This window comes from Microcaecilia unicolor, chromosome 10 (genome assembly GCF_901765095.1).
Source record: "Microcaecilia unicolor chromosome 10, aMicUni1.1, whole genome shotgun sequence".
Classification (NCBI taxonomy): Eukaryota; Metazoa; Chordata; class Amphibia; order Gymnophiona; family Siphonopidae; genus Microcaecilia; species Microcaecilia unicolor.
The window spans coordinates 205,953,777-205,979,219 of NC_044040.1; the positions used below are offsets into that span (position 1 = coordinate 205,953,777).

The 25,443-nt window shown below is 41.7% G+C and overlaps 1 protein-coding gene across 1 annotated transcript in view; it reads right to left on the bottom strand.

Moving 5' to 3' along the window:
- MCCC1 (methylcrotonoyl-CoA carboxylase 1) overlaps positions 1-25,443 on the bottom strand; it is a 61,327-nt gene that overhangs the window by 34,164 nt on the left and 1,720 nt on the right. Inside the window, exons 2-7 of the mRNA XM_030216209.1 lie at positions 22,594-22,637; positions 19,333-19,472; positions 11,222-11,317; positions 8,155-8,276; positions 5,024-5,171; positions 1,131-1,252 (exon numbers count right to left, since the gene is read on the bottom strand). Of these exons, the coding sequence (XP_030072069.1) occupies positions 1,131-1,252; positions 5,024-5,171; positions 8,155-8,276; positions 11,222-11,317; positions 19,333-19,472; positions 22,594-22,637 (672 nt within the window). The remainder of the gene's footprint in view (positions 1-1,130; positions 1,253-5,023; positions 5,172-8,154; positions 8,277-11,221; positions 11,318-19,332; positions 19,473-22,593; positions 22,638-25,443) is intronic.

Sequence of the window (25,443 nt, forward strand, 5' to 3'; positions counted from 1 at the left end):
TGCTGCTGCCTGCGGCGCTTTCACACGGAGGTGAGAGGCGCTGTCAGGTCAGTGCAGGGGGCCCGGCACGGAGGGGGGAGGGAGCGGCGGCGAGGAGGGTAGCTGGAAATCTCGCCCATTTTAACGGGCTTAACGGCTAGTTCCTAATAATCTGGAATGAGCTGGTCACCTAGGGATACAAGCTTATCCCTCAACAAGGCACGGGGGAGAGGGGGTAACCTGTATAGGGTAGCAGCTACAACCCCAACCACCTTACTGGGCAGACTGAGGGCCAGATGCACTAAACTTAACGAGCCATTAACGAGCAAGTAGTAAATCATGGCATGCACTAAATGCTTCTCCGAGCCATTTTCCGATCACGGTAGCAGCTAACGAAAATGAAATGCAGATGAGCAAGTTAGTACCCCAATGTGTATAAATCGTATTGTAATGAGATGCACTACCGTTTTCCGATTGCCTAACCGTGGAAAATCTAACGGGTGGTCTGTACCTCACGTTGGGGCTGCGCAGCCTCTAAAAACTTCTATAAATGTAACAAAAAAAAACAAAAAAAAAAAATCGGGGAAAAAAAATGTCCAAGTGCTCGTCAGGGCCATCCTTCTAAAGCGCCTAACATGGACGTTCTTCACTGAAACATAAAAAAAAAAAAGGACGGCCCTGACGAGCACTTGTTAGAGCTGCGGGCTGGAGCGCAAGCGGCAGCTGCCGGTACAGCCGGGTGATCCCTGCCGCCCCACTCTCGGAAGAAGGGGGTGGATTGCGGCTGACTGTGCAGACCCTCCTCCCCGGGAATGCGCGGCTCTGGGGGGGGGTGAGAGTTGCACCAAATTACCACCGCCGGCATCGGGACGTGCGAGGACGCCTAACATGGACATCCTTCACTGAAACATTAAAAAAAGGACGGCCCTGACGAGGAAGTGGATGTTTTTCCCCAGATTTTTTTTGTGATGGGTGTTCTTCTGCAAGGACGTCCAAATAAAAAAACTATTTGGACGTCCCTTTCGATTATGCCCCCCTCCGGGTCTCTCTCCGCCAATCACAGCGCGTTTAGCTGACACCGTAGGGTACTTTTAGTAAATCTAGCCCTTCGGGTTTTTTTCTTTTAATTAATTAACAGTTTCTTCACTCACCTTGGAGTATCCACAAACTTTTCTATCAGCATGGCATCATCATTAAATGACTTTCTAGCTTCTCGTCTGGCAGATTCCAGCTGATCCAAAAATTCGCTTTCTGTTAGTGCTATTCTCATGCCCTTAAAATAAATAAAGAAGAGATTAATGTAATCAGCAAAAGGAATTAATGTAATAATAATAATAATAAGGGATAATGTAGGATATAAATGTCAAATAAATTAACAGAAAAAAATAATCAAAATTATTCCTCGTTTCACACTACTACTACTACTATTTAGCATTTCTATAGCGCTACAAGGCGTACGCAGCGCTGCACAAACATAGAAGAAAGACAGTCCCTGCTCAAAGAGCTATGTAATAAAAGTGAGCCAAGTATAGGACAATCAAGCCATTGTGACATCACTGATGAGGTTGGCTCTTATTGGTGGCCTGAGGAATTATGACATCACTATCACCTCTGATTACAAGAGACTACTACTACTACTATTTAGCATTTCTATAGCGCTACAAGGCGTACGCAGCGCTGCACAAACATAGAAGAAAGACAGTCCCTGCTCAAAGAGCTATGTAATAAAAGTGAGCCAAGTATAGGACAATCAAGCCATTGTGACATCACTGATGAGGTTGGCTCTTATTGGTGGCCTGAGGCATTATGACATCACAATATTAGCTCTGGTTACAAGAGACTACTACTACTACTACTACTATTTAGCATTTCTATAGCGCTACAAGGCGTACGCAGCGCTGCACAAACATAGAAGAAAGACAGTCCCTGCTCAAAGAGCTATGTAATAAAAGTGAGCCAAGTATAGGACAATCAAGCCATTGTGACATCACTGATGAGGTTGGCTCTTATTGGTGGACTGAGGCATTATGACATCACAATATTAGCTCTGGTTACAAGAGACTACTACTATTACTATTTATCACTTCTATAGCGCTACAAGGCATACGCAGCGCTGCACAAACATAGAAGAAAGACAGTCCACACTCTTCTGTAGTATCTGCAACTGATGCCCTAAAGTGAAATGAAGAGCCTTTGATTCCATATGGCTGACTTCCTTAAAATTCAGATCTCAAGATATTCAAAATTACTTCCTCTGTGCTTGCTGAATTAAAAGTGCCACATTGTACAATCTACCTGATGATCTCTCATACAATGAGAAGACAATTGTCTAAATGACGTCTTAAGCAGAGAGAACAAAACCAGATATGAAACGGTCACTATCAATGGTTCTTAATTCTCCGTGTTATCTTTCCAAGTTCAACATATTAACTCAAAAGCAGGAGGAAAGGATCCTAAAGACAATCTAATCTGGCAGCACAAAACAACTGTGGTAAGAATAACCAAATGCAGATGTTCTTGGTTCACATCTACGAAGATGTGAAGAGGAGGCGGCTGGGTAAGAAAAGACCGACTTACACCATGTCAGTGCATGTTTAAACCCCACAAAATACAGGATCTTAATGACGAGTGACGTAGCTGTGGGGGGGCCACGGGGGCCTGGGCCCCCCCAAATTGGCTCTGGAGCCCCTGGTTTGGTTGGCAGGGGTCCCCCAATCCCACCAGCTGAAGCATTTGTCCAGTGCTAGTCTCCGGTTCTCCACCACATTGCCTGCCCTGCTCTTCCCCTCACGTCGCAATGCAAGCTCATTTTAGTGAAACCGAGCATGTGCGCGACATTTTGCGCGTGCTCAATTTCATTAAAACAAGTGTGTACACAACATGAGGGGAAGAGCAAGGCAGGCAATGCGGCGGAGACCAGCGCTGGACCCCTGCCAGCCAAGGTATGTGAGGTGACGGAGGCAGCGGGGGAAGCGGTGGGGAGGTGGGTCAAAACGTGCTTCCCCCTCCCCCTTTATGCTCTGGCTACACCACTGTTAATAACATTCCATAACACAGTAACCGAAAAGTGGTATCACTGATATATTGATAAAAAGAAAAGTGAAAACCACTCAGGACGTGGAGGCGTATTTTCAAACCATTTTTATTCCTACAAAGTTTCATAGTAACCTATGGAACTTTGTAAGTCTAAGTGCTTTTAAAACGAACCCCAAAGCAAACTATATCACATCTTCACCCGGTTTACTTATCTAGCCATTAAAATATGACATCCTTAACCAAGCAATGGCTTCAATTGTTTGTGAAACATTTGGCCACAAGAAAGAACGCCAAACATTAGGTGCCTGGATGATGCACGCTAAGGAGGAGGAGATTATGTATATGGCACCAGAAAAATCTGCGCGGAAAAAATTTCTGCCTAAGTATATTCTATAAAGTACTCCTAAACACGTGCTCCGAGCCCCCCCTTTTGCCACAGTGGGCAGAAGGAAGGGTTTTTTTTAAACAAAAAGAAACGGACATGCAGAGAGTGAAACATTGCCGCATGCCGATTTCGGCTGGGAGCCTTACTGCCACCCACTGAGGGTGATCTCCATGCGGTGTGGGGTTCCCCCCTGGGCTGTGTGCCGGACTGCAGTTTTCGGGCTTCGGGTGCCAATTTTTGCATGTTTTTGAGCAGTGGGAGTGACTGGGTGAATGCGGGATTGTGGGTGGTTGTATAGTTGAATCGGTCATCTGATTTTTTATGTTTATTTTTGACAATATTAAATATACAGCCCTGTTTGTATATTTAAGGATATATATTCAGTTGGAATAACCCGAAACCTTGGCTGTCAGTGAATACCACTGATAAAAAAAAAGTGATAAAACATCCATCTGTTGATTATGGTAGAGATTTCTGTTTATGCTGACAGTCGGAAACCTTTGAATGGCTGCTCCAGGAAGGTGGTATATACATTTTTAAGAATAAATGTGAAAATCTATTTGTCATTTTGACTAAAGGCAATATTATTAGATATTAAGGGTTACTGAATGCAGATGGAATTAGGTGCATATCATTGATTTTGACTGGTTTGGGGGATAGCGTGTGGAATGTTAACTTGATCAAAAGTTTTTCTTCAGTATGTTGGTGATTGTATCTTTTGGTGGAAAAAGTCATATTATTCATGGATTACTAAATAAAGCCAGAAAAGAGTTGAAAAAAAAAAAAAAAAAAAAAAGTACTCCTAAACTTTATAGAATAGGCCTACATTTCTGCGCAGTTTATTGAATACGCTTATTGTCTGTCCACACAACTATATGTAGTTGCGAGGAATTACGCCAAGTATAACTTGGTGTAAATATCAGTGCCTGTTAGGTGAGGAACGGGTGTATGCTATAATCCTGCGCGTAAATTTTGGGAGCGCTCATTCCCCGTCCCCTTGACCACGCGCATTAGAATTTACATGGACCACGTTACAGAATGCTCTTAGTGACTCTGTGCACAAATTCTAATTAATGCCAATTAGTGCTGAAAATTGGTTATCAGCGCTGATTAGCATGTTAACCAATTAGCTTATGCGCACTGTTATGGAATATGCTTCAATTTCTGCGCAATATATAGAAACCCGGAGTAACTGTAAAGTTGGGCACCCAATTTATAGAATTAGGTGGTAGCTGTGTTGTTATGCGATGATTACAATTTTTCCTTCCCTCCCCCCATGTGGCTATGAAGGCTGCTTCTGCACCTTCTCCTGCCCAGCCGACCCAGGGCGAAGATGCTGTGAACCAGAAATCAAACAGGCAATGAGCAGAACTGTCACTGACGTACTGGGCCAGTCTGAAAATGGGGAAATAAGTTTCATAGCAGGCAGGCAGTACATATATTATATTTACCCCCTCTCCTTCTCCTGCAGAAGAGGTGGTTTCAGCAACAGGAAGAGCTGAGCAATGAAGTGCAGGAATACCAGCACTAATATCCAGGACATGCACATTCAACATGTGTGTTCAGTCAACAGCATGCTTACCTCTGCTTCATTTTATGCCAAATGATTTGCACTCAACTTACTTTGCCGCCTCCACCGCGAACTGCTTTGATCATTACTGGATAGCCTATCCGGTTAGCTTGTCCCATCAAGTGCTGGTCGGACTGATCGTCGCCATGATAGCCTCCAACAATGGGAACTCCGGCAGCTGACATGATAGTCTTAGATGTGCTTTAACAGAAAGAACAATCATTACGTTTGGAAACCAAGGCTAGGAAATAACCTGGGCTTACACGGCTCTTTCATCTTAGATGTTGGCCTCCGTAAGACAATTGACAATGGTAAAAAAAACAAATACAGCGTGTCAGGAATAAGGAAAAGCAACCCAACCTGCAAACCTCCTATGACCCGACTTGGAAAAAATGAGAACTAGAAAAATTATCAAAGAACAATGTTTTATAATTTTCCAAATGACCCGGAGGGCCCAATTTTCAAAAGCATTTAACCGGGTGGGAGAGTCTCCCTTTCTGAACAAATGGCGCTCAGCTGCCTGTCCAGGGATTATTCAGGAGCTCTTACCCAGATCGTGTCGCTAAATGTCCCCTCTAACCAGTTTATTTTGAAACCGGTATACTGTGGCTGCTCTGTGGGTGGAGTCGGTACTTTCCAGGAAAGCTCCATCATTTAGCATAAAAAGTGGTCCTATCTTTCTCCGGTTTAGCTTATCCGGTTAAGAGATGAATTATTGGCCCTCACCCGGGTAAGCGCTGTCAGTTTGTGCATTATGCTGAAACATTTTTGTTCAATTATTGAATGCTTCTATTATTATAAACTGCTTTAAAACCTTTTGTGTTTAAGTGGTACAGCAAATCAACATACCCGGATATATAATGACAGCGCCCGGTATTGAATATTTGGGCATAAAGCCACTGGAGGCGAAACAATCGCTGACTACTACCAGTTGAGTATTTACCCCAGAATTTTTAACAGAACAGCTAATGAAAGGACTCATTCATTACAAAAATAAGCAGATGTGCTTTTATCACACTGTGATGATCCAGTCTGTTTACTTTATTTATGAATTATTAAATTTACATTTATGCAATAATACATAGTTGCACACTTCACACAATAAAGTATTAAACTTAATATCTCAAAAAGGCAAAAACATCCTCTTTAGTCCACAAATATTGACCCAAGATCTAGGAAATTAAAGGAAAAGGTAAAAAAAAAAACAAGAAAATAGAGCAGAGAGGAATCCAGTCTGTTTACCAATCTCACAAGTAACTCTTTTCAAGCACTGAGCTTGCCAGGGCAATTTATTTCCATAGTACTTCTAGCTGTACATAGCACGGGTCATCGATGATACAGACATCAAGAGGCATAATATACTACTGAAAATACTTAGGCAACATCCAGGAAGCAAAGTTACTGCATGGAATCAACTGCTTCCAGGGCAAATGGAAACTGCCCCTATACTAAAACACAATCATACGTAAGAAACTCCACCATAAACATTGTTTTTATTTTTAGGACCATCAGAAGGTTAGCTCTTTTTGCACATATGTAAATCAAACATACACGGGCTGCCACACCATGAGGCGTATTTTCAAAGCACTCAGACTTACAAAGTTCCATAGTAACATAAGGAAATTTGCAAGTCTAAGTGCTTTGAAAATCAGCCCCCATATATCCTCGTCGGGCCATATCTACATATCTAGTGGACAAGTGGATTAGTTTTTACAAAGGAGGGCAGCTACCTAATTTACAGCAGGGTGCAGCCTAAATGGAGCTGAATTATAATTGAAGATAAGTACTTTGGATAGAATTTTGAAGAGATATATATATATATCCTATACAATAAAACGCACCTCCAATGTTCTGAAGCCGAGAAAGTGAAGCCTTCAAGCCTTGAAGCATTCCTGCAACGTTCCAGAACTACGTGTCGTCAATTGAGGAGATGGAGCCTTACAGAGCGCACGAATGCTTCAAGGCTTGAAGGCTTCACTTTCTCGGCTTCAGAACATTGGAGGTGCGTTTTATTATATAGGATGTGCTCGGTGCTTTTCTGTAGCACATGGGGGGGAATTTAATACATGCTGATTAAAATGGAGGAGTGGCTGGAGGGGGGGGGGGCAAGGGAAACAGGAGAATTGCTGGGTGGCTGGGGGGGGCAGGGGACACAGAATCGCTGGGTGGCTGGGGGGGGCAGGGGAGAGAGAAGAATCGCGGGGTGGCTGGAGGGGGGACAGAGGAGACACACTCGCACCCAGCAGTCTCACTCTCTCTCTGTCACACACACACACTCGCACATTCACTCTCTCTCTCTCACACACAGTCAATCTCACACACACTCTCTCAAACATACACACTCAGAGGAAAACCTTGCTAGCGCCAGTTTCATTTGTGTCAGAAACGGGCCTGTTTTACTAGTATCAAACATATAAACGGCGAGTGACTGTACTCACTCGCAAACGCGCAGTAGAGACTTCCCTCTCTGCCCCGCCCCCGCTTCAATACGTGATGATGGGGGCGGGACAGAGAGGGAAGTCTCTTCTGGCATGCTGCAGACGTCGGAACCGCTCCCCCTCCCACCCTCCCCCGGAGTCGCCGCCGCCCCTCCATCTGGCCCGAGCACTGTGAACTTACATCACCACGCAGCAGCAGGCACATCAGCAAAGCTGCCGTCGGGCTTCCTTCTCTGCCTTTGTCCCGCCCTCGCCGACGTTACATCACACGAGGGCGGGACACAGGCAGAGAAGGAAGCCCGCCCTGACGGCAGCTTTGCTGATGTGCCTGCTGCTGCATGGTGATATAAGTTTACAGTGCTGCTCGGGCCGGGTGGAGGGGCGGCGGCGGCGACTCCGGGGGGGGGGGGGGGTTGGAAACCCCCCCATTCCAAAAGTAGCCCGTTTTCACGGGTTCAACGGCTAGTATATATATATAGGACACTGAAGATAATTTAGTTAAAAATATTTTTTTTTAAGAGGATATTTGAAAAAGATATGGACCGATGAGGATATACGTGCAAAAAAGAAAAAAAGTGCCAAACTTCTGATGGTCCTAAAAATTACAAAAAAAAAATGATGGTGGGATTTCTTATATATGATCGTGTACCTTGAAATTGGGATCCTCTTGAATGAAACTGACCACTTTTGAGGTTCCTATACTACAACAGCACTATGAAAGCAATCAAAGGTTCAAAAGAGAATACCTCTTAATCCCCATTGCCCTGATCGCAGAGGAAGGCGGCCCTATGAAGATGATTCCCTCTTGCTTGCACATCTCTGCAAATTCTGTGTTCTCCGAGAGGAACCCATAACCCGGATGAACAGCCTGGAACCCAAGAGAGAGACCACTGCCACGCTTAACAAAACAACGTTAGTACAGGTCAAGAAAAGGGAAGGGAAATTCATAAAGGATCCCTGCTGGCACAGATGTGAGAGCCAGAGATGAACTGGGATCTACAGCTAGAATGAAACTGGACACACTAAATAGGCCTTATCTGCCACTGGTTTTTATAGTTCTACTAAACTGACCTTGAGGTTTCTCAAATCATAAGGCAAGAAATCAAATTTAAATATATAAGGGTAAATATTCAGCCAGCGGCGGTAAGCGTTGCTGATTGCTGCCGCTGGTGTTATTCCTGGATATTCAATGCTGGACCATGTCCAGGCTTCAGCATTTAGGGGCCCTTTTACTAAGCCGTGTAAGTTTACACGCGCCCAATGCACGCACCAAAATGGAGTTACCACCTAGCTACCACATGGCTCTTGCGGTAATTTCATTTTTGGCGCATGTCCAATATGCGCATCTGAAATTTTTATTTTCAGACGAGCGTATCGGATGTGCGCCAAGTATCATTTGACGCATGTAGGTCACTACCACCCGGTTACTGTGTGAATGGCTGGCGGTAAGGTCGCAGATCCCAAACGGAAGCACAGCAATTCTGATTTTGCTGCACGTCCATTTCCAGCAAAAATTTTTAAAAAGTCTTTTTTTACAGGCGCGCTGAAAAATGGATCAGTGCGCACCCAAACCTGTTCCTATGCTATCGGCAAGCTATTTTTCAGCGCACCTTAGTAAAAGGACCCCTTAATATCCAGTATATACGGCCCTGGCTAACACGGTTAAGTCAATATTCAGAACTTAAGCCGGCCATGGGTTGCCACATAAATACAGGACTGTGTTCTATGCATCCCATTGATGTGGTTACCCTGTCCAATTAAGTGCTGAATATCGGCGCTTAACTGGTCACGTGCCGACTCCACCCATAGAATATCTCCAAAATAGCCGGTTTTCCCTTAGGTGCTAACCGCTAATTTTCAGTGGCAATAACCGGTTAAGCGCCGCTGAAAATTAGCGGAAACCGCAAACAAGTGAATTAACCAGTCAGCAGCCATGTCTGACTGGTTTAAATCTTTTGAATATCAACCAGATAAAATGTAGCACCCTAAGAACTGCTTTCATATTATATTAGCATTGAAAAAAGGGAAATAATTTAAATCTATATAATCAAGTAGAACTCAATTTGTGTGTGTGTAGAGGGTCATTTTGAAGAGAGTTGTTTTTTTTTTTAAATTGATTTCTCACTATACGATGTACATTGCTGTACTGAAAAGATTCATAGACGACGTCTCTCTTATTTGCACCAGAACCTTAGGCCAATTGCAAAAGGGGTTGAACTCTTGTGACCATAACTTGAGATTTACTTACACTTACAATCATTCTGAAATTTCACTTTTGGATTTGGTAATCCAAGATGACGATAAAACATCCAGAGATGGTTATCAAGAAAGCTTATATATATATATATATATATATATATATATATATACTTGTTGAGTCCCAAGGGATCATCAATTCTTACCGTCTAAACAACTTGACTCCAGAATGGTACATGTCCTACCTTACTCATCCTTATGAACATTTTCAAGGACTGAGATATTCTACAGTTACACAAAGTTTTTTTACCCCCCCCCCCCCCCCTCCATGTTTGCTCTTAAAAGAGGAAAGAACATCAGGGAACTTATGGTTAGATCATGCTATCAAGAATCCATCGCCCATGCAAGATACTACAGATCAGGCTCAAGCTGGACACTATCCGTGTGGTCATTGTTCTCTGTGTCAGCAATATTTCAAGGCCTCCGATTTGATGTCTCCTGGCCAAAATGTTATCTGATTTAGGCATAAGACATCATGTCAAACATCGTGGGTAGTGTATGCTATATGGTGCCCCTGACATTGTATTTATGTCGGAAAATAATTCAGGCTTTAAACGAACAACTAAACATAAAAGGATCTAAAAGCTCCAATGGTCTCTCACTGTTTACAATGTCCATGAGAATCTGAAGATCTGACGTTCGGTAGAAGTAGTAAAACACAACATACTAAAGCAGCGATTTTCACCATCTATTGGTACAAAGTGAACAGGAGTGGGTCTTTTATTTACAGCTTATGGCACCCCAGGGACTCAATAAAGAAATCAATTGGTCCATTTGCTAAAGACGTTTCTCAGACGTAATTACCTTTTGAATATTCTTATCATGATTACAAATTAAGGGGCCCTTTTACTAAGCCATGTACGTGCCTATGCGCGTCAATTTTGAACTACCGCGTCGCCCAGGTGGTAATTTCATTTTTTATGTGCGGCCACTAAGCACTAAGCCCAACATGGCTGCCAATGGCAGTTCCGCCCCAAGCGTGCGCCATTTCTGGGGGAAAAAGAAAACCCCCGGAAATGGCTTGCGCAGCAGTAACCCGGCAGTAATGGGGCATCACTGCTTGCAGCCCGGTTACCGCTAGGTTACTTCGGGAGCCTTTATCGCCACCTCAATGGATGGCGGTAAGGGCTCCCCGCTGCATGGCCACGCGGTAACAGTTCTTATACCGCAGGGCCCGTTTGTCTGGGGGCTTTTTATCTGATGCGGTAAAAAGGGCCCTTTTTCCTGCAGCTTGGTAAAAGGACCCCCTGTGCTTTGAAAACGAGCCTCATAATATACAAAATTATTTTCATAATAAAAATTATAAAGAAAAAACAAGTCTGTTATTAAAATATTCTCAAGAATTTTCAACTTCACAGATATAAATTTAATAATATAAAGAAAATGAAGAAAATGAGTTCTACTTGATTATATACATTCCTAGCATATTAAGCAGATTATCTGAAGATAAAATATTTCTTCTGTGAAGTTCCTTTAAAGTTCTCTCTAGGTTGTGTGTTAAAAATCTTTTATCCAAGTCACTCTGTAATTTGTTTCGTATTTGCCGATGTTGTTTACCTGACTAGATGACTTTTTCGCCACCCGTATTATTTTATCCATTGCAAGATAGCTCTGCTGGGAAGCGGCTGGACCAATAAAATATGCTTCGTCTGCCTGAAATAAAAATTTAGAAAAACATTTTTGGAAAACAGAACTGCATTATTAATTAAAAAAAAAAAAAATACACAAATGACCCTTCTTTAGAACCTACTATACTGTACAGCTAGAGCTGTCTAAAGAAGATGCTGTTTCTTTAAGGTCACAGCTTTAGAAAACACTAGCCTCTTAGTTATAACAATATCACAAAAAAAAACACAGCGAAGACGACTCAGGAATATGGTTTCAAGACGATGTTGTTCTCGAAGCATGCACATCCTCCACCTTGTCTCATTTACTACTACTACTACTACTACTACTAAACACATCTATAGCGCTACAAGGCATATGCAGTGCTGTACAGCATACATGAAAAAAAAGACAGTCCCTGCTCAAAGAGCTCACAATCTAAAAATGGAATGTTGCTAGTGGAATAGCAACAAAGAGAGTCCGTGTTTTGGCCAAGAGGCCTTCTTCAGGGGTCTGGATTCTGGGAAACAGCCGCATACATGAACAGGAACAACGTGAAAAGTCGGAGCCCCCAAGGAAGCCTGTCGAGCATCGCAGTTCAGAAGAGAGAAAACGTGGAAGACTTAAGAGTTATCAAATCCCTTCGCCTATCTCTTGTAGATCCCTCCACTAGTCCATGTAGAATCTCAAATAGTAGCAACATGTTGAACAAAAGCATAAAAAAATGGAAGTGGAATGCTTCAAAGAACAGTTTCAACACTAAAATCTCCTGGGACATGATGGGGCCCACATTAGCCAGAGGCACGGCTCCAGAAAGTCTGGAAAGAAGGGGGAGCAGTAATTGAAAGCAGATGTTCTGCACATGATTAACAGTTTGTGGTATGCAGAGACTTGCACAGGAATGTTGTATGAGAGAATTAGTCAGAGGCCCGGTATAAAACTAGAGGGAAACAAAGAGGTAGCGAGCATTTTTGAATTTTTCTTTGTCTGTCTCTGCTTTCTTTGTCTGTATATAGCATCCTGATTTCTTTGCTTTACATTGCTTTGTTTTGATCATTCATTCTGGCTTGTATATTGCTTATCAAGAAATGCTTCCTGCAATAGCCCATTGAGCTATGCAGAAAATTGTAAATACACTGTTTATATTAAATATGGTCTAGCCTTCTCTACAAAAGTGGCGGCATCCTTTTCTTCAAAGTGGCGAGCCAGCCAGGAGTAGGCCGCAAACGGAAAAGAGAAGGCGAGACGAAGAGAGAGCAAGCGTTGTTTACGCCTGATTACTATGTACCACGGATTTGGGAGTGATCAAACTATTGAAGTGGACATACAGGTGACGACTCCTGGGCTTGCTAAAAAGAGAAATAAGAAGACGCGTGAGTAAGCTTACATTGTGGACGTATTAGTGGTATTTGTTTAGCTTTGTAGTTTTCTTTTTTGTATATTTTCTTTGTTTAAGTGCATTAGTATATTTTTGTAGATTGTGGCTCTATAGGAGAAATTGTAATAGTCAGAATAAAATGAAAGGGAAAGGGGCAGATAAGAAAGAAAAGCCTCCTGTGTATGCTATGTATTTAGATTTAGATAGTTCAAAAAAATGCTCCCCTTTGCAGCATGTCATAGAATTATTCCCATTAGAAAAAAAACAGATTGAAAAAATACATGAGAAATGGGTCAAATATGAAGGAAAAGATTCTGTTTTGAGCTGGTCTCAGGATGGATCGTTTGATCATCCAAAATTATTATCTCTCCTGAGCTACTTACAAGAAAATAAAAATAAAACTAGGCAGAAGAAAAGCTTAGAACAACATCTTACAATTTGGAATTTATTTTCTGTAGCAGCAGATCTTCTTCATGCAGATGTAGAAAAAATACAGCGAGAACAGGAAAATCAGCCTTTGGTTCAGCCTGAAGGTTGAGGAATGTCATCTGTTTTTGATTTCTCGGTGTCTGGCTGTTGCTAACGGTTAGAAAGGTCTGAAAGAACTGAAATTTTTTTGTTCCTTTTAAAAGATTGTTTTAGATTAGATTTAAATAAGTTCTTTGTCTTATAGGGAATTCTGATCTCTGTTTATTTTAAAATATGTGTTATTCTGTTTCTAGTTCTCTATGTGGAATGTCTTTGCAATTTAACTTTGTTTGACTCTTTTTTAAGTGAGATTCCTGCAGTGTTAAGAGATCATCTGGCTTGAATTAGTCACAGTCCTTAGTTCTGTGTGTAGGGCTAATAGGGAAAGAGGTGATTTAAAATCTTTAATAACATCTGAACAATATGATTTGTCAGCAATTTGGTCACTATGCTTCAGAATGTTATCAGAATGCAGGAATGCCCCAAGTACAAATGCAGACGCAGCAAGGATTAATGCCACAAGTAGTAGGGATACCTGCGAGTGCCCCGCAGACTGCAATACAGCAGCCGGCGATGCAATCACAGGGACCAGGGGCTGCAGTACAGAGACAAGGCACTGTAAATGCTTTTCCAACTTGGCAGAATATTCCAGACCAATGCTATTGACTGGAAGCAGACCAGTGTCAGGAAGAGGGAATGATTTTCAGATTAGACACAAGGGAACCCTTTATTACATTGACAATTGGCAAATATGGAACTCCTGTGAGATTTTTGATAGATACAGGGGCGAGTACCTCTGTATTGTGTGCAAAACCACAGGGAGTTAAACTTTCAAATCAGTATAGAACAACAGTGGGATTTACGGGGATAGAACAAAGAAAAAGGCTAACAGAACCCACTCTGGTGCGCTTGGAATGCCAACCGCACGGTTCAAGGGAGGCTGTGGTACCCTTCTTAGTGGCACCTGATTGCCCAGTAAATTTGTGTGGTAGAGACTTATTGTCTCAATTAGGATTGTGTTTAGATTTTGGAAATAAAGAAATACCAAGTTTGCTCACCATGGTCCAGCAGTTGAATAATGAAAATAAAGTAAGGGTTATGGAAGAATTACCACAACATATTTGGAGTACAAGTGATTCACCATATGGACTAGCCATAAATGCAAAACCCCATAAGATAGAATTAATAGAAGGGGCAAAGGGGCCGAAGCAAGACCCTTACCCCATACGACCTAAATTAGTATCCAAAACCCTGGAACACATTGGTAAATTATTGAAATGTGGTATTATTGAACCTTCAGTATCCCCGTACAATACCCCATTGTTTCCTGTCCCGAAAGGGGAAAACAATGTAAGGATAGTACATGATTTAAGAGAGCTAAATGAGGTTACAAAAAATCAATTTCAGATTTGTGCAAATCCTGCTACTCTTTTGCATACCCAGAATATATATGCATATAACACTGTTATTGACTTGTCTAATGCATTCTTTTCAATACCTCTTCATCCAGAGTCTAGGGATTTGACGTCATTTATAGTACAGAATGAGGCATACAGGTGGACTAGGATGCCTCAAGGCTTTACTGATAGTCCATCGGTATTCTCAAAACAACTAATGATGGATTTAAAGGATTTCAGGAGTCAATTGCCTGACACGGTGTCATTGTTTGTCTATGTAGATGATATTCTACTGTCTGCTGAGACTGAAGCAGAATGCCTAGATTGGACTAGAAAATTATTTTTATTATTAGGAGAGTTAGGATATAAATGTAACAGGGAAAAATGTGTTATAGCTCAGTCTACTGTCACCTTTTTAGGACAAAATGTTTCAGCAGAACATAAGGTCATTATACCGGAAGTTATATCTATTTTAAATGAAACTCCGGTACCGCAAACAGTTACCCAGTTACGTGCTGTTTTGGGAATGTTAAATTACTGCAGACAATGGATACCAAATTATACACAAAAAGTAATGAGACTTTATAAACATTTGAAACTGCCCGCAGCTACACCAAAGAATACTCTAATTGTATTGGAAGAACAGGATAAGATGGTATTGGCTAAGATTGTGAGGGATTTATTATCTCCAGGACCGTTAGCAGTAATAGATATCCAATCACCTGTGCATTTGTGGGTAAAAGACATGGGAAATAGTTGGGCAGCTATGATTAATCAAAACAATGAAGTAAATGCACCAGTAGCTTTTTTGTCAGGCTCTTTTAATCATGTGGAGAAGGGAATGAAAGAAATACCAAAGTTACTGACAGCTATAGTGGCAGCAATAGGCAAATGGAGAGCACAAATGCCTTTTGTTCCTATTGTAATACATACCAACCACACGATTAAAACGCTGTTGAGCCCTAGCCAAACAGCATTGACAGCCACTAGATTTGGAAAATATCAAGCAGTACTTTTAGGACAAGATATAAGAATAATACCATTAACTAAAGAACAGAAAAATAAGATAGATCTGCTTTTTCCTGTCGATCAAGAGGGTGAGATCGATACTATAGAAATCCCTACATTTCACTGTCTTACTTTTGAACCCTTATCTGATGGGTTAATATGGTTTACAGATGGAGCCTGTGAAAGGACTGTTGCAGGCTTTGCCTGCGTGCAGGTAGATTAGAATCTAAGAAAGATAATGCAAGTACAATATAAAACCCCTCCTGATCATACTGCACAGCATGCTGAACTTTTAGCCGTTATTACAGCCTTACAACACACTGATATGACTCAAAATGTCACTATATATACTGATAGTGGTTACGTTGCAAGTTCACTACAGTATCATATATTAAAATGGCAGCGTAGGGGGATGATAACCAGTGCAGGTAAAAATTTACAACATTACACATATTGGAAATTGCTGTTTGAAATTTTGGCAAAAAGGGAACGTGAAGGTAGAAAAACTGCAGTTGTGTGGACCCCGGCCCACACTGAAAAGCCAACCTTTGAAGCACTAGGTAATGCAATGGCTGATGCAGCAGCAACGGAGGTGGTTAAGCAAAGTGAAAAGATTTTGTATAATACTAGACAGACACAGGAAGGGCCACTTACGAATGTAGATAAGATTGAAATGTGGCAGCCAGAGGGACAGGAAAGTGAAAAATGGTTGAAGAGAGGATGTATGAAATTGGGAAGTGAATGGTTTAATGCAGAAGAAGGATTACCTTGTATGCCAATGAGCCAGGCGATTAAGGTATTGGCTGGTTGGCATGCAACCATGCATTGGAATAAGGAAACAATGAGACAACAGTTTGAACAAAGGTTTTGGACTTTAAAAATTGATAACCTGATTCAACAGGTTGTGCAAAATTGCATGGTATGCAATATTAACATACCTAAACGAGGTCCTAAAATATCGCCTGGGACACTTCCAATACCAGAAGGCCCAGCAAAAGAATGGTATATTGATTTTACCGATATGATTGTTCCAGTGCAGGGAAAAAGGTATTTGTTAGTTTGGGTGGATGCTTTTTCAAGGTGGGTAGAAGCATTTCCATGTAAAAGGGAGACAGCACATGAAGTGGTACAATGCCTGGTAACTCATATTATGCCAAGACATGGGTGTCCATCTAGAATAATTTCTGATAACGGGACACATTTTAATAACAGTGTTTTGAAAGAAATGGAAACGATTATGGGTTTAACACACAGAAAGGTATCAGTGTATCGCCCCACCTCCAATGGTTTGGTGGAACGCTACAATGGTATTTTAAAAACTAAATTGAGAGTATTACTGAAGGCTTTAAACAAGGAAACAGCAGGTAAACCATATACCTGGCTTGATTTGTTACCATTAGCTTTGATGGTTATAAGGGCCCAACCTAATGGGCGTACTAAATTGACCCCATTCCAAATTCAGACAGGACGTCATTTCTTCCCGATGCAGACAGCAAGTACTGATAATACAACTCAGTACTGGCAAAAATTACAACCAATGCTAAATTTGACCAGTGACATGATTCGTACAAATGTATCACATCAGGTAGGGAATAATGATGTTTGTGCTTTTAAAGTAGGTGATCTAGTGCTACGAAAGAACTTTACACATAAAACATGGAAGGATCCTGTGTATGTAGGGCCTTTTGCTATCACGGCCCTTACTCAGACCGCTGCCTGTCTGGAAGGTCATACTTCTTGGATACATTTATCAGATATTCGACGAACTAATAATATTGAAATGGACAAAGAATAAACAAACATCATGTCCCTAAACATGATGGTATTGGACTGTTGTTGTTTGTTAATGGACAATGAACACATATGAGAATAGACTTATTACAGTGGCCAAGATGTTGAATTTGACTGATTGTATCATATGTGCCCACATCCTTGTCCTTGCCAGCTATGATGTATGGGACTACAATGATAAAATTGAGTGGGCACCATGACTGTGATCCCAATAATACCTGTGTAAGAGATGATGAAAACCTTCATTGGACAAATGAGACTATTTATAAGCAAGCCTTGCTTATGGACAAGTACCCACAGACATCATGTTGGTGTTTGATTAATAGTATGACAACTGAACACATTCCCCTGATAAAGTGCACTTACACGCAAAATGTTGTAACAACTGATTCAATGAATGTTATGCTTTTAATTTGTGTAATTTTTAATGCCACATTAACTAATGCAATTGGGCATTATCCTTATAATTGTTCTTATATGAAACATAAGAATGACAGTGTACTTCCCTTGTGATGAAACTCACTGTCTGTATTCAAAAGAATTATAAATTTTGTACCCTAGTACAATTGAATCTGTTTAATGCAACATGTATTAGCATGTTTGCAAAGATGTGCCAGGATGCTTTTAAAATAACAATGATAACTAAGAATAAATAGAACTTTAATATGTCAGCCAAAAATATTGAAAAAGCGTGCAGAAACTGAATGCCACAAACATGGGGGAGGAGATCTAGAAGGGAGGTAAGAAAACAGACTGGAGCTGAAACAGATGTTTGAGGCCTGAAACAATCAGTCCTCAAAAGGGAGGATTTGTTGAACAAAAGCATAAAAAAATGGAAGTGGAATGCTTCAAAGAACAGTTTCAACACTAAAATCTCCTGGGACATGATGGGGCCCACATTAGCCAGAGGCACGGCTCCAGAAAGTCTGGAAAGAAGGGGGAGCAGTAAGTGAAAGCAGATGTTCTGCACATGATTAACAGTTTGTGGTATGCAGAGACTTGCACAGGAATGTTGTATGAGAGAATTAGTCAGAGGCCCGGTATAAAACTAGAGGGAAACAAAGAGGTATCGAGCATTTTTGAATTTTTCTTTGTCTGTCTCTGCTTTCTTTGTCTGTATATAGCATCCTGATTTCTTTGCTTTGTTTTGATCATTCATTCTGGCTTGTATATTGCTTATCAAGAAATGCTTCCTGCAATAGCCCATTGAGCTATGCAGAAAATTGTAAATACACTGTTTATATTAAATATCGTCTAGCCTTCTCTACAAAAGTGGCGGCATCCTTTTCTTCAAACAGAATCTCCAACAGTAGCAACATTCCATGTAGAATCCCAAATAATAGCAACAGAATCTCCAATAGTAGCAACATTCCATGTAGAATCCCAAATAGTAGCAACAGAATCTCCAATAGTAGCAACAGAATCTCCAATAGTAGCAACATTCCATGTAGAATCTCAAGTAATAGCAACATTCCAGAATCTCAAATAGTAACAACATCCCATGTTCCACTGCACTAACCACTAATTCCTTCACTAGCAACATTCCATGTAGAATCTCAAATAGTAGCAACAGAATCTCCAATAGTAGCAACATTCCATGTAGAATCTCAAGTAACAGAACATTCCAGAATCTCAAATAGTAACAACATCCCATGTTCCACTGCACTAACCACTAGGCTACTCCTCCACTAGCAACATTCCATGTAGAAGCCTGCCCTTGCAGATCAGCAACGGCAGGCTTCTACATTACTACTGCTACTACTTATCACTTCTATAGCGCTACAAGGCATATGCAGCGCTGTACACCATACATGAAAAGACAGTCCCTGCTCAAAGAGCTTACAATCTAAATAGGACAGACAGAACAATTAAGAGGTAAGGGAATTAAAGAGGTGGGGATAGAAGGTACAGGCAGTAAGCAGTGATTTCATTTCAGATCTTATTAGCTGCCAAAACCTTACCCTTCAGAAAATTCCCGTTACGAGAGACTACATCACACAGCAGAGGGTGAATGAACCTACCATTGCTACATGCATGGCATTTTTGTCCGCCTCACTATAAACAGCTACTGACTGTATGCCCATCTTCTTAGAAGTCCTCATCACCCGGCAGGCAATCTCTCCTCTATTTGCAATGAGGACTTTCTCAATTCTCTTTGCACCTGTTTAAAAAAGCCAATTGAAGATTGCAACAAATCAATTACGAGTCTCTGTATCCATAGATAGAAGCAATAAGCATTTTTATCCACTGATGCAAAACAACAGAAAATCCCCAACACCTCTGAACCCATTTGTTCAACAGGTATAAGATAAACAGGTGAGTTTGCAAATCTAAGGTGTTATCCAGTTGTACCAAAATGAACACAGGTTATGTTTTTATTTAGATCCTACTGATTTTTGCTCTCAGATTATTTAATGCATTATATATAGGGCTCCCTGCAGCAATGTGGAAACCACTGCAGATGATTCAAAATTCTAATGCTTGGAATATATATTATCAAGCAGATTATGGGATTATATTACATAAGTAATGCCACACTGGGAAAAGACCAAGGGTCCATCGAGCCCAGCATCCTGTCCACGACAGCGGCCAATCCAGGCCAAGGGCACCTGGTGAGCTTCCCAAACGTATAAACATTCTATACATGTTATTCCTGGAATTGTGGATTTTTCCCAAGTCCATTTAGTAGTGGTTTATGGACTTGTCCTTTAGGAAACAGTCTACCCCCCTTTTTAAAATCTGCTAAACTAACCGCCTTCACCACATTCTCCGGCAACGAATTCCAGAGTTTAATTATGCGTTGGGTGAAGAAACATTTTCTCCGATTTGTTTTAAATTTTTGATCGCATGCCCCCTAGTCCTAGTATTTTTGGAAAGCGTGAACAGATGCTTCACATCCACCTCTTCCACTCCACTCATTATTTTATATACCTCTATCATGACTCCCCTCAGCCGTCTCTTCTCCAAGCTGAAAAGCCCTAGCGTCCTTAGTCTTTCTTCATAGGGAAGTCGTCCCATCCCCGCTATCATTTTAGTCGCCCTTCGCTGCACCTTTTATACATATTATACAGTGAATCGTTATTTGATTTGCATTGGTTGCCTGCATTGGATCAGACAAGGTTCAAATTAATTGTGTGGGTTTTAAAGCTTGCATGCTAAAAAATCTTCCGATTTTGGGTGCTGTTCTTCACTGGCAACTCTCATCAAGGTGTGCATGTTATGAGGCTGGATTTTCCTTCTTTTTGTCAGGCTCACTTGGGTGTGCCCAGGGCTAGAATATTTTCAGTGGCATGGCCTGAGCTTTGGAATCAGCTTTCTCCAGTTCTCAGGCAGCTGAAGGCACAATATTTTAACTTTTCCCAGAATGGTATCATATTTTATATATACTATCTAGTGATTCAGGCTTTATGATGTATATTATTAATATCTAGAACATTGCTTTGATTGCCTAATTTTTTTAAATTATATATTTATAGGAATTTACCAATAATTAAATATACAATAATAGTTCTATTTAAAGAATTCATCCAGCGCAGAATGCTGAAAAATAATCAATAACCAATAAACACAAAGGAATTTTTAAAAGGTCATCCACCTGGATACTCAAGCCCACTAAATAAGGGAGGGGGACAGAAAGGATGAAAAATTACCACCATTATACTTTCAAATTCTTTGAAAGAAATCAAAACAAAGAAAGCTGTCAGCAGTTAAATGTCATTGTCCCACTGTTTTATTTTTATAAACCGCCCTATTGTGCAAATAGGAATCGAGACGTGCAGTGCGTCTTACATTTCAGTAGTATTTTAGAACAGAATCTGCCGGCGTAGAGCCTGTTCTAAATACAGGAGAAAAGGCCACTTATGCGTGGGGTATGTGCAGCTTAAACATCCATTTGAGAAAAAGAAATGTATATAATATTGATGGGTTCAAAGCCAGCACATATCCAGATATGTTGTACAATCAAACATATAAACGGCAAGTGACCGTACTCACTTGCAAATGCGCAGTACAGACTTCCCTCTCTGCCCCGCCCTCGTGTCAAGACGTCATGATGTCAGAGGGCGGAACAGAGAGGGAAACAACCTCCTCCCTCCCCCCATCCCCGCCGCCGCTCCCGCCCCCCTCCGTATCGGGCCCACTGCACTGACCTGACAGCGCCACTCACCTCCGTGTGGAAGCGCTGCAGGCAGCAGCAGAGCGATCTGCTGCTGCATGTAGCGCTTTCACACGGAGGTGAGAGGTGCTGTCAGGTCAGTGCAGGGGGCCCGGCATGGAGGGGGGAGGGAGCGGCGGCAATTAGGGTAGCTGGACATGGGGGGAGGGCAGGGGGGAGAGGCCACGGTTGCTGGACTTGGGGTGAGAGCAGGGCACAGAGGAGGGTTGCTGGACATGGGGGGAGGGGGGGAGGCCGAGGGAAAGAGGAGGGTCGCTGGATATGGGGGTGAGGATCGGTGGACGGGGTGAGGCCAGGGGAGAGAGGAGGGCTGCAATACTTGCCCGTTTTTACGGGCTTAACAGCTAGTGACAACATAAAATGAGAGAAAGCAAAAAAAAAAAAAAAATCTAAAGAACAAGAGTAGGGGGGCGGGAACCAATTAAATTCCAACCAACTACAGAGGTGAGTTAACATGCGTAAAATTGTGTTTATTAGTAGACAAAAAAAGTCAATGAAAAGTCAATAAAAAGATTGCCTGATTCCATTACATACAAAAAGCAGTCCGCCAGACTCAACACAGTTCTGCTGAGCGACCACTTTCTCAGAGACAGAACAACAACCGAATGGGGATGAAGTGCCCAAATTAGCTTATTCTTAAAGAGTGAACGAATCACTGACGTCTTCCAACTGACTTTGATATCAACCCAACTGGCGGTGCGATTACCAGGGCACACTTGGGAAGCCCTAATGTAGCGCTTTATTAAGTTAGTCCAACATAAGTTGTACAATGTGTTTCTTGACCTTTTAATTCCATATAAACATAATTAATGAAAAATTTGTGAGGTCAAGGTACAAAATGTAAAAAATACTACATTTCCTACAAACTTTTTCAAAGTCTAGGTGCTAGAACATGTCATTTGCCTCAGCGATCACCGATACTACAGGTACTTCCGAAATCTTGTGATACTATTTGGACAAAAGACATCACAAAAATGCAACTTATTATTACTAATGATTACTAACTTGACTACTGAAATCATTTTTAGGGTAAGAAAATAGATGTATCTTTTTAATATTCTCTGGCTATCTTTTAATTTTTATTTAAAATCCAAAGTGCAATCAATACCTGCAGTTGCATGTCTCATAGGCTGCTGTACCCAAGGCCTTTTCCTGTAAAGAGTTACAGAGAATAATATGTTACAAAACTGTTATTAAGTTAGAATACATTTCATATAGAAAACAATTTTCAAAGCAATTTCTGGGACTACAATAGTGAAAAGAAAAACTGTAGTCTTACCTGCTAATTTTCTTTAAGACTTGCCAAAGCAATCCAGATGTATACGTTAATGCCCTACTACCACCAGATGGAGACAGGGAGCAGCTGGTTTGATTAAGGGAGGAAGTCATCAATGTGGAATAGCATTAAGAAGTGTTATTTTACCACTAACTCATGCTATTTTAGCTCAGGCCCCATTTTATGCAACAAGACCTTACTAATAACCATGGTTAGCAGTAATATAGAACTTCTTAATAGTAACAAATGTTAATAACTTCCTCCCTAAATCACTCTATATAGTATCCTGTGCAGGAGTTACTTCTCCAGTATTCCTGTACCAAAGATATACAGTAATCCTACTCCTCCCAATAAACAAGGGGATTCTCACTGGGATAAGGAGCTGTTACTCCTCACAGAATTATGCGACCTTCCATCATATGTCTGTAGCCAAACATTGCTCCCCAAATTAAAGCATGGAAAACATTTCCACATTCCCGCTTAAGCGTATTCTATAAGCGGTGGCTAGATGTAGGCACAGTATATAGAACACACTTAGTTGATTTCAGGGGCGTAGCCAGACCTCAGCGGGAGGGGGGTCCAAAGCACAAGGTGAGGGGGCACATTTAGCCTCCCCCGGCGCCGCCAACCCCCCCCCCCCCCCACTTGTGCTGCCGCCCCTCCCCCACCACTTTTGACCCCCCCCCCCACCACCACCGCCGCCAGCTACCTTTGTTGGCGGGGGTCCCCAACCCCCACCAGCCGCGCGTTCGCTGATCTGTTTCTGCGAGTCTTGACTCCTGACGTCCTGCACGTACGCCAGCATAGGTACCTGGCGGTGGCGGCGGCTCGAAAGTGGCGGGGGAGGGTCGGCAGAGGGTAAGGTTCGAAAGCAGAGGGGGCCAGGGCTAAATCTGTGGGGGCCCATGCCTAGCTACGCCCCTGGTTGATTTCCTAGTGCCTAAAACTACTCGCCTCCACTTACACAAATGAAAATGAGGCATAAATCCCGGCACACAGATTTAGGCATAGAGGGCCATATTCTATTACAATGTGTGTAAATTTCAGAACGCGCACAAACGTCCATTTCCCCATCCATAACCATGCCCCTTTTTGCCTGCGCGCGTTAGAAGTTAGGCACACTGTGTTACAGCATATGCTTAGTGAGTTGTGTACGTAAATTCTAATTATTGCCAATTACTGATCAATATTGTTTGTTAAGTGCTGTTAACAACACTGATTAGCTGTTTAGCCAATTAAGTTAACACACATTGTTATAGAATACGCCTAGATTTTGGCATGGATCTCTAGGCGCGCTATATAGAATCTGGGGGATAGTGGCTAAAAAAGGGAAAGTGGGACTATAAATATAAGGGGTAAGTCTGAAAATTTCAAGAACAATTCCATAATGTGAGCTATGATTCAGAAGTCCTTGGACATGAACTTGATTCCTTCCTGACAGTAAATCTGTGTGACCTTGGGAACATTACTACAGGTTTCTCTATGACTTTGTAACCTCCCTTCTCTCCCACAACCCCTCCCCCCAAAAAAGATATCCCAAGACATTCAATCTGATTTTCTAACTCAACAAACAAAACAAAAGTTGAATCTTGCAGCATATAGTCATTTGACATTGGTCAAATACACACCAGGGTCAAACAGCATTACATGCAGTAGGCAAATTTTAAAAACAGATATTTTAAATGAAGGAAGACATCTAAGTAACCTGTCAAGTGTCAGTTTAAATGTCAAACATTTGTACCTCCTCCTCCTACCCCGCAATGCATAATCACTAGAAAAAAAATGAAAGCACATTTTGCAATCCACATGCAGGCTCTAGGGCAGGACTAAGGAACTCCAGTTCTCCAGTGCCATAAGTCAGTCAGGTTTACAGAATATGCACAATGAATATGCTTTAAATGGAGCAGAGGACTAGCCTAGTGATTAAAACACTGGGCAACAACCAGGGAAGCCCAGTTCCAATCCTCCTGCTACTCCTTGTGATCCTGGGCAAAACATTTAACCTTCCCACTGCCTCAGGTACAAACTTAACCCCCTGTTTACCAAGCAGCGCTGCTTAGTAAACAGGGGGATTTAGATTGTCAGCCATCTAGCAATAGGGAAAGTACCTGTATTATTTATTTATTTTACAGTGCTTATATCCCACAATTTCCCACCTCTGGTAGGCTCAATGTGGCTTACAACATTTGAATAACAAATAGATAGGGTACAGTGAATGGAAGGGGGTAAGCATGGCAAAGAGGTAAGGATAAAGAAATGGGTCAGCCCATAATGGCAGCGTCCCGAGGTTAGTGGGGTTGGACTGGATCTTTGGGGTATGCTTGCTCAAATAAGCAGGTCTTAAGCGACTTCCTAAAAGTCAGATGATCCTGAACCATTTTCACTGATTTTGGTAGGGCATTCCACAAGTGAGTACCAACGTAGGCAAAGGTGGTAGCATACATGTATGTAACTCACCTTTACCTACTACTGAAAAGGGTGTGAGCTAAATCATAAGTACATAAGTACATAAGTAGTGCCATACTGGGAAAGACCAAAGGTCCATCTAGCCCAGCATCCTGTCACCGACAGTGGCCAATCCAGGTCAAGGGCACCTGGCACGCTCCCCAAACGTAAAAACATTCCAGACAAGTTATACCTAAAAATGCGGAATTTTTCCAAGTCCATTTAATAGCGGTCTAT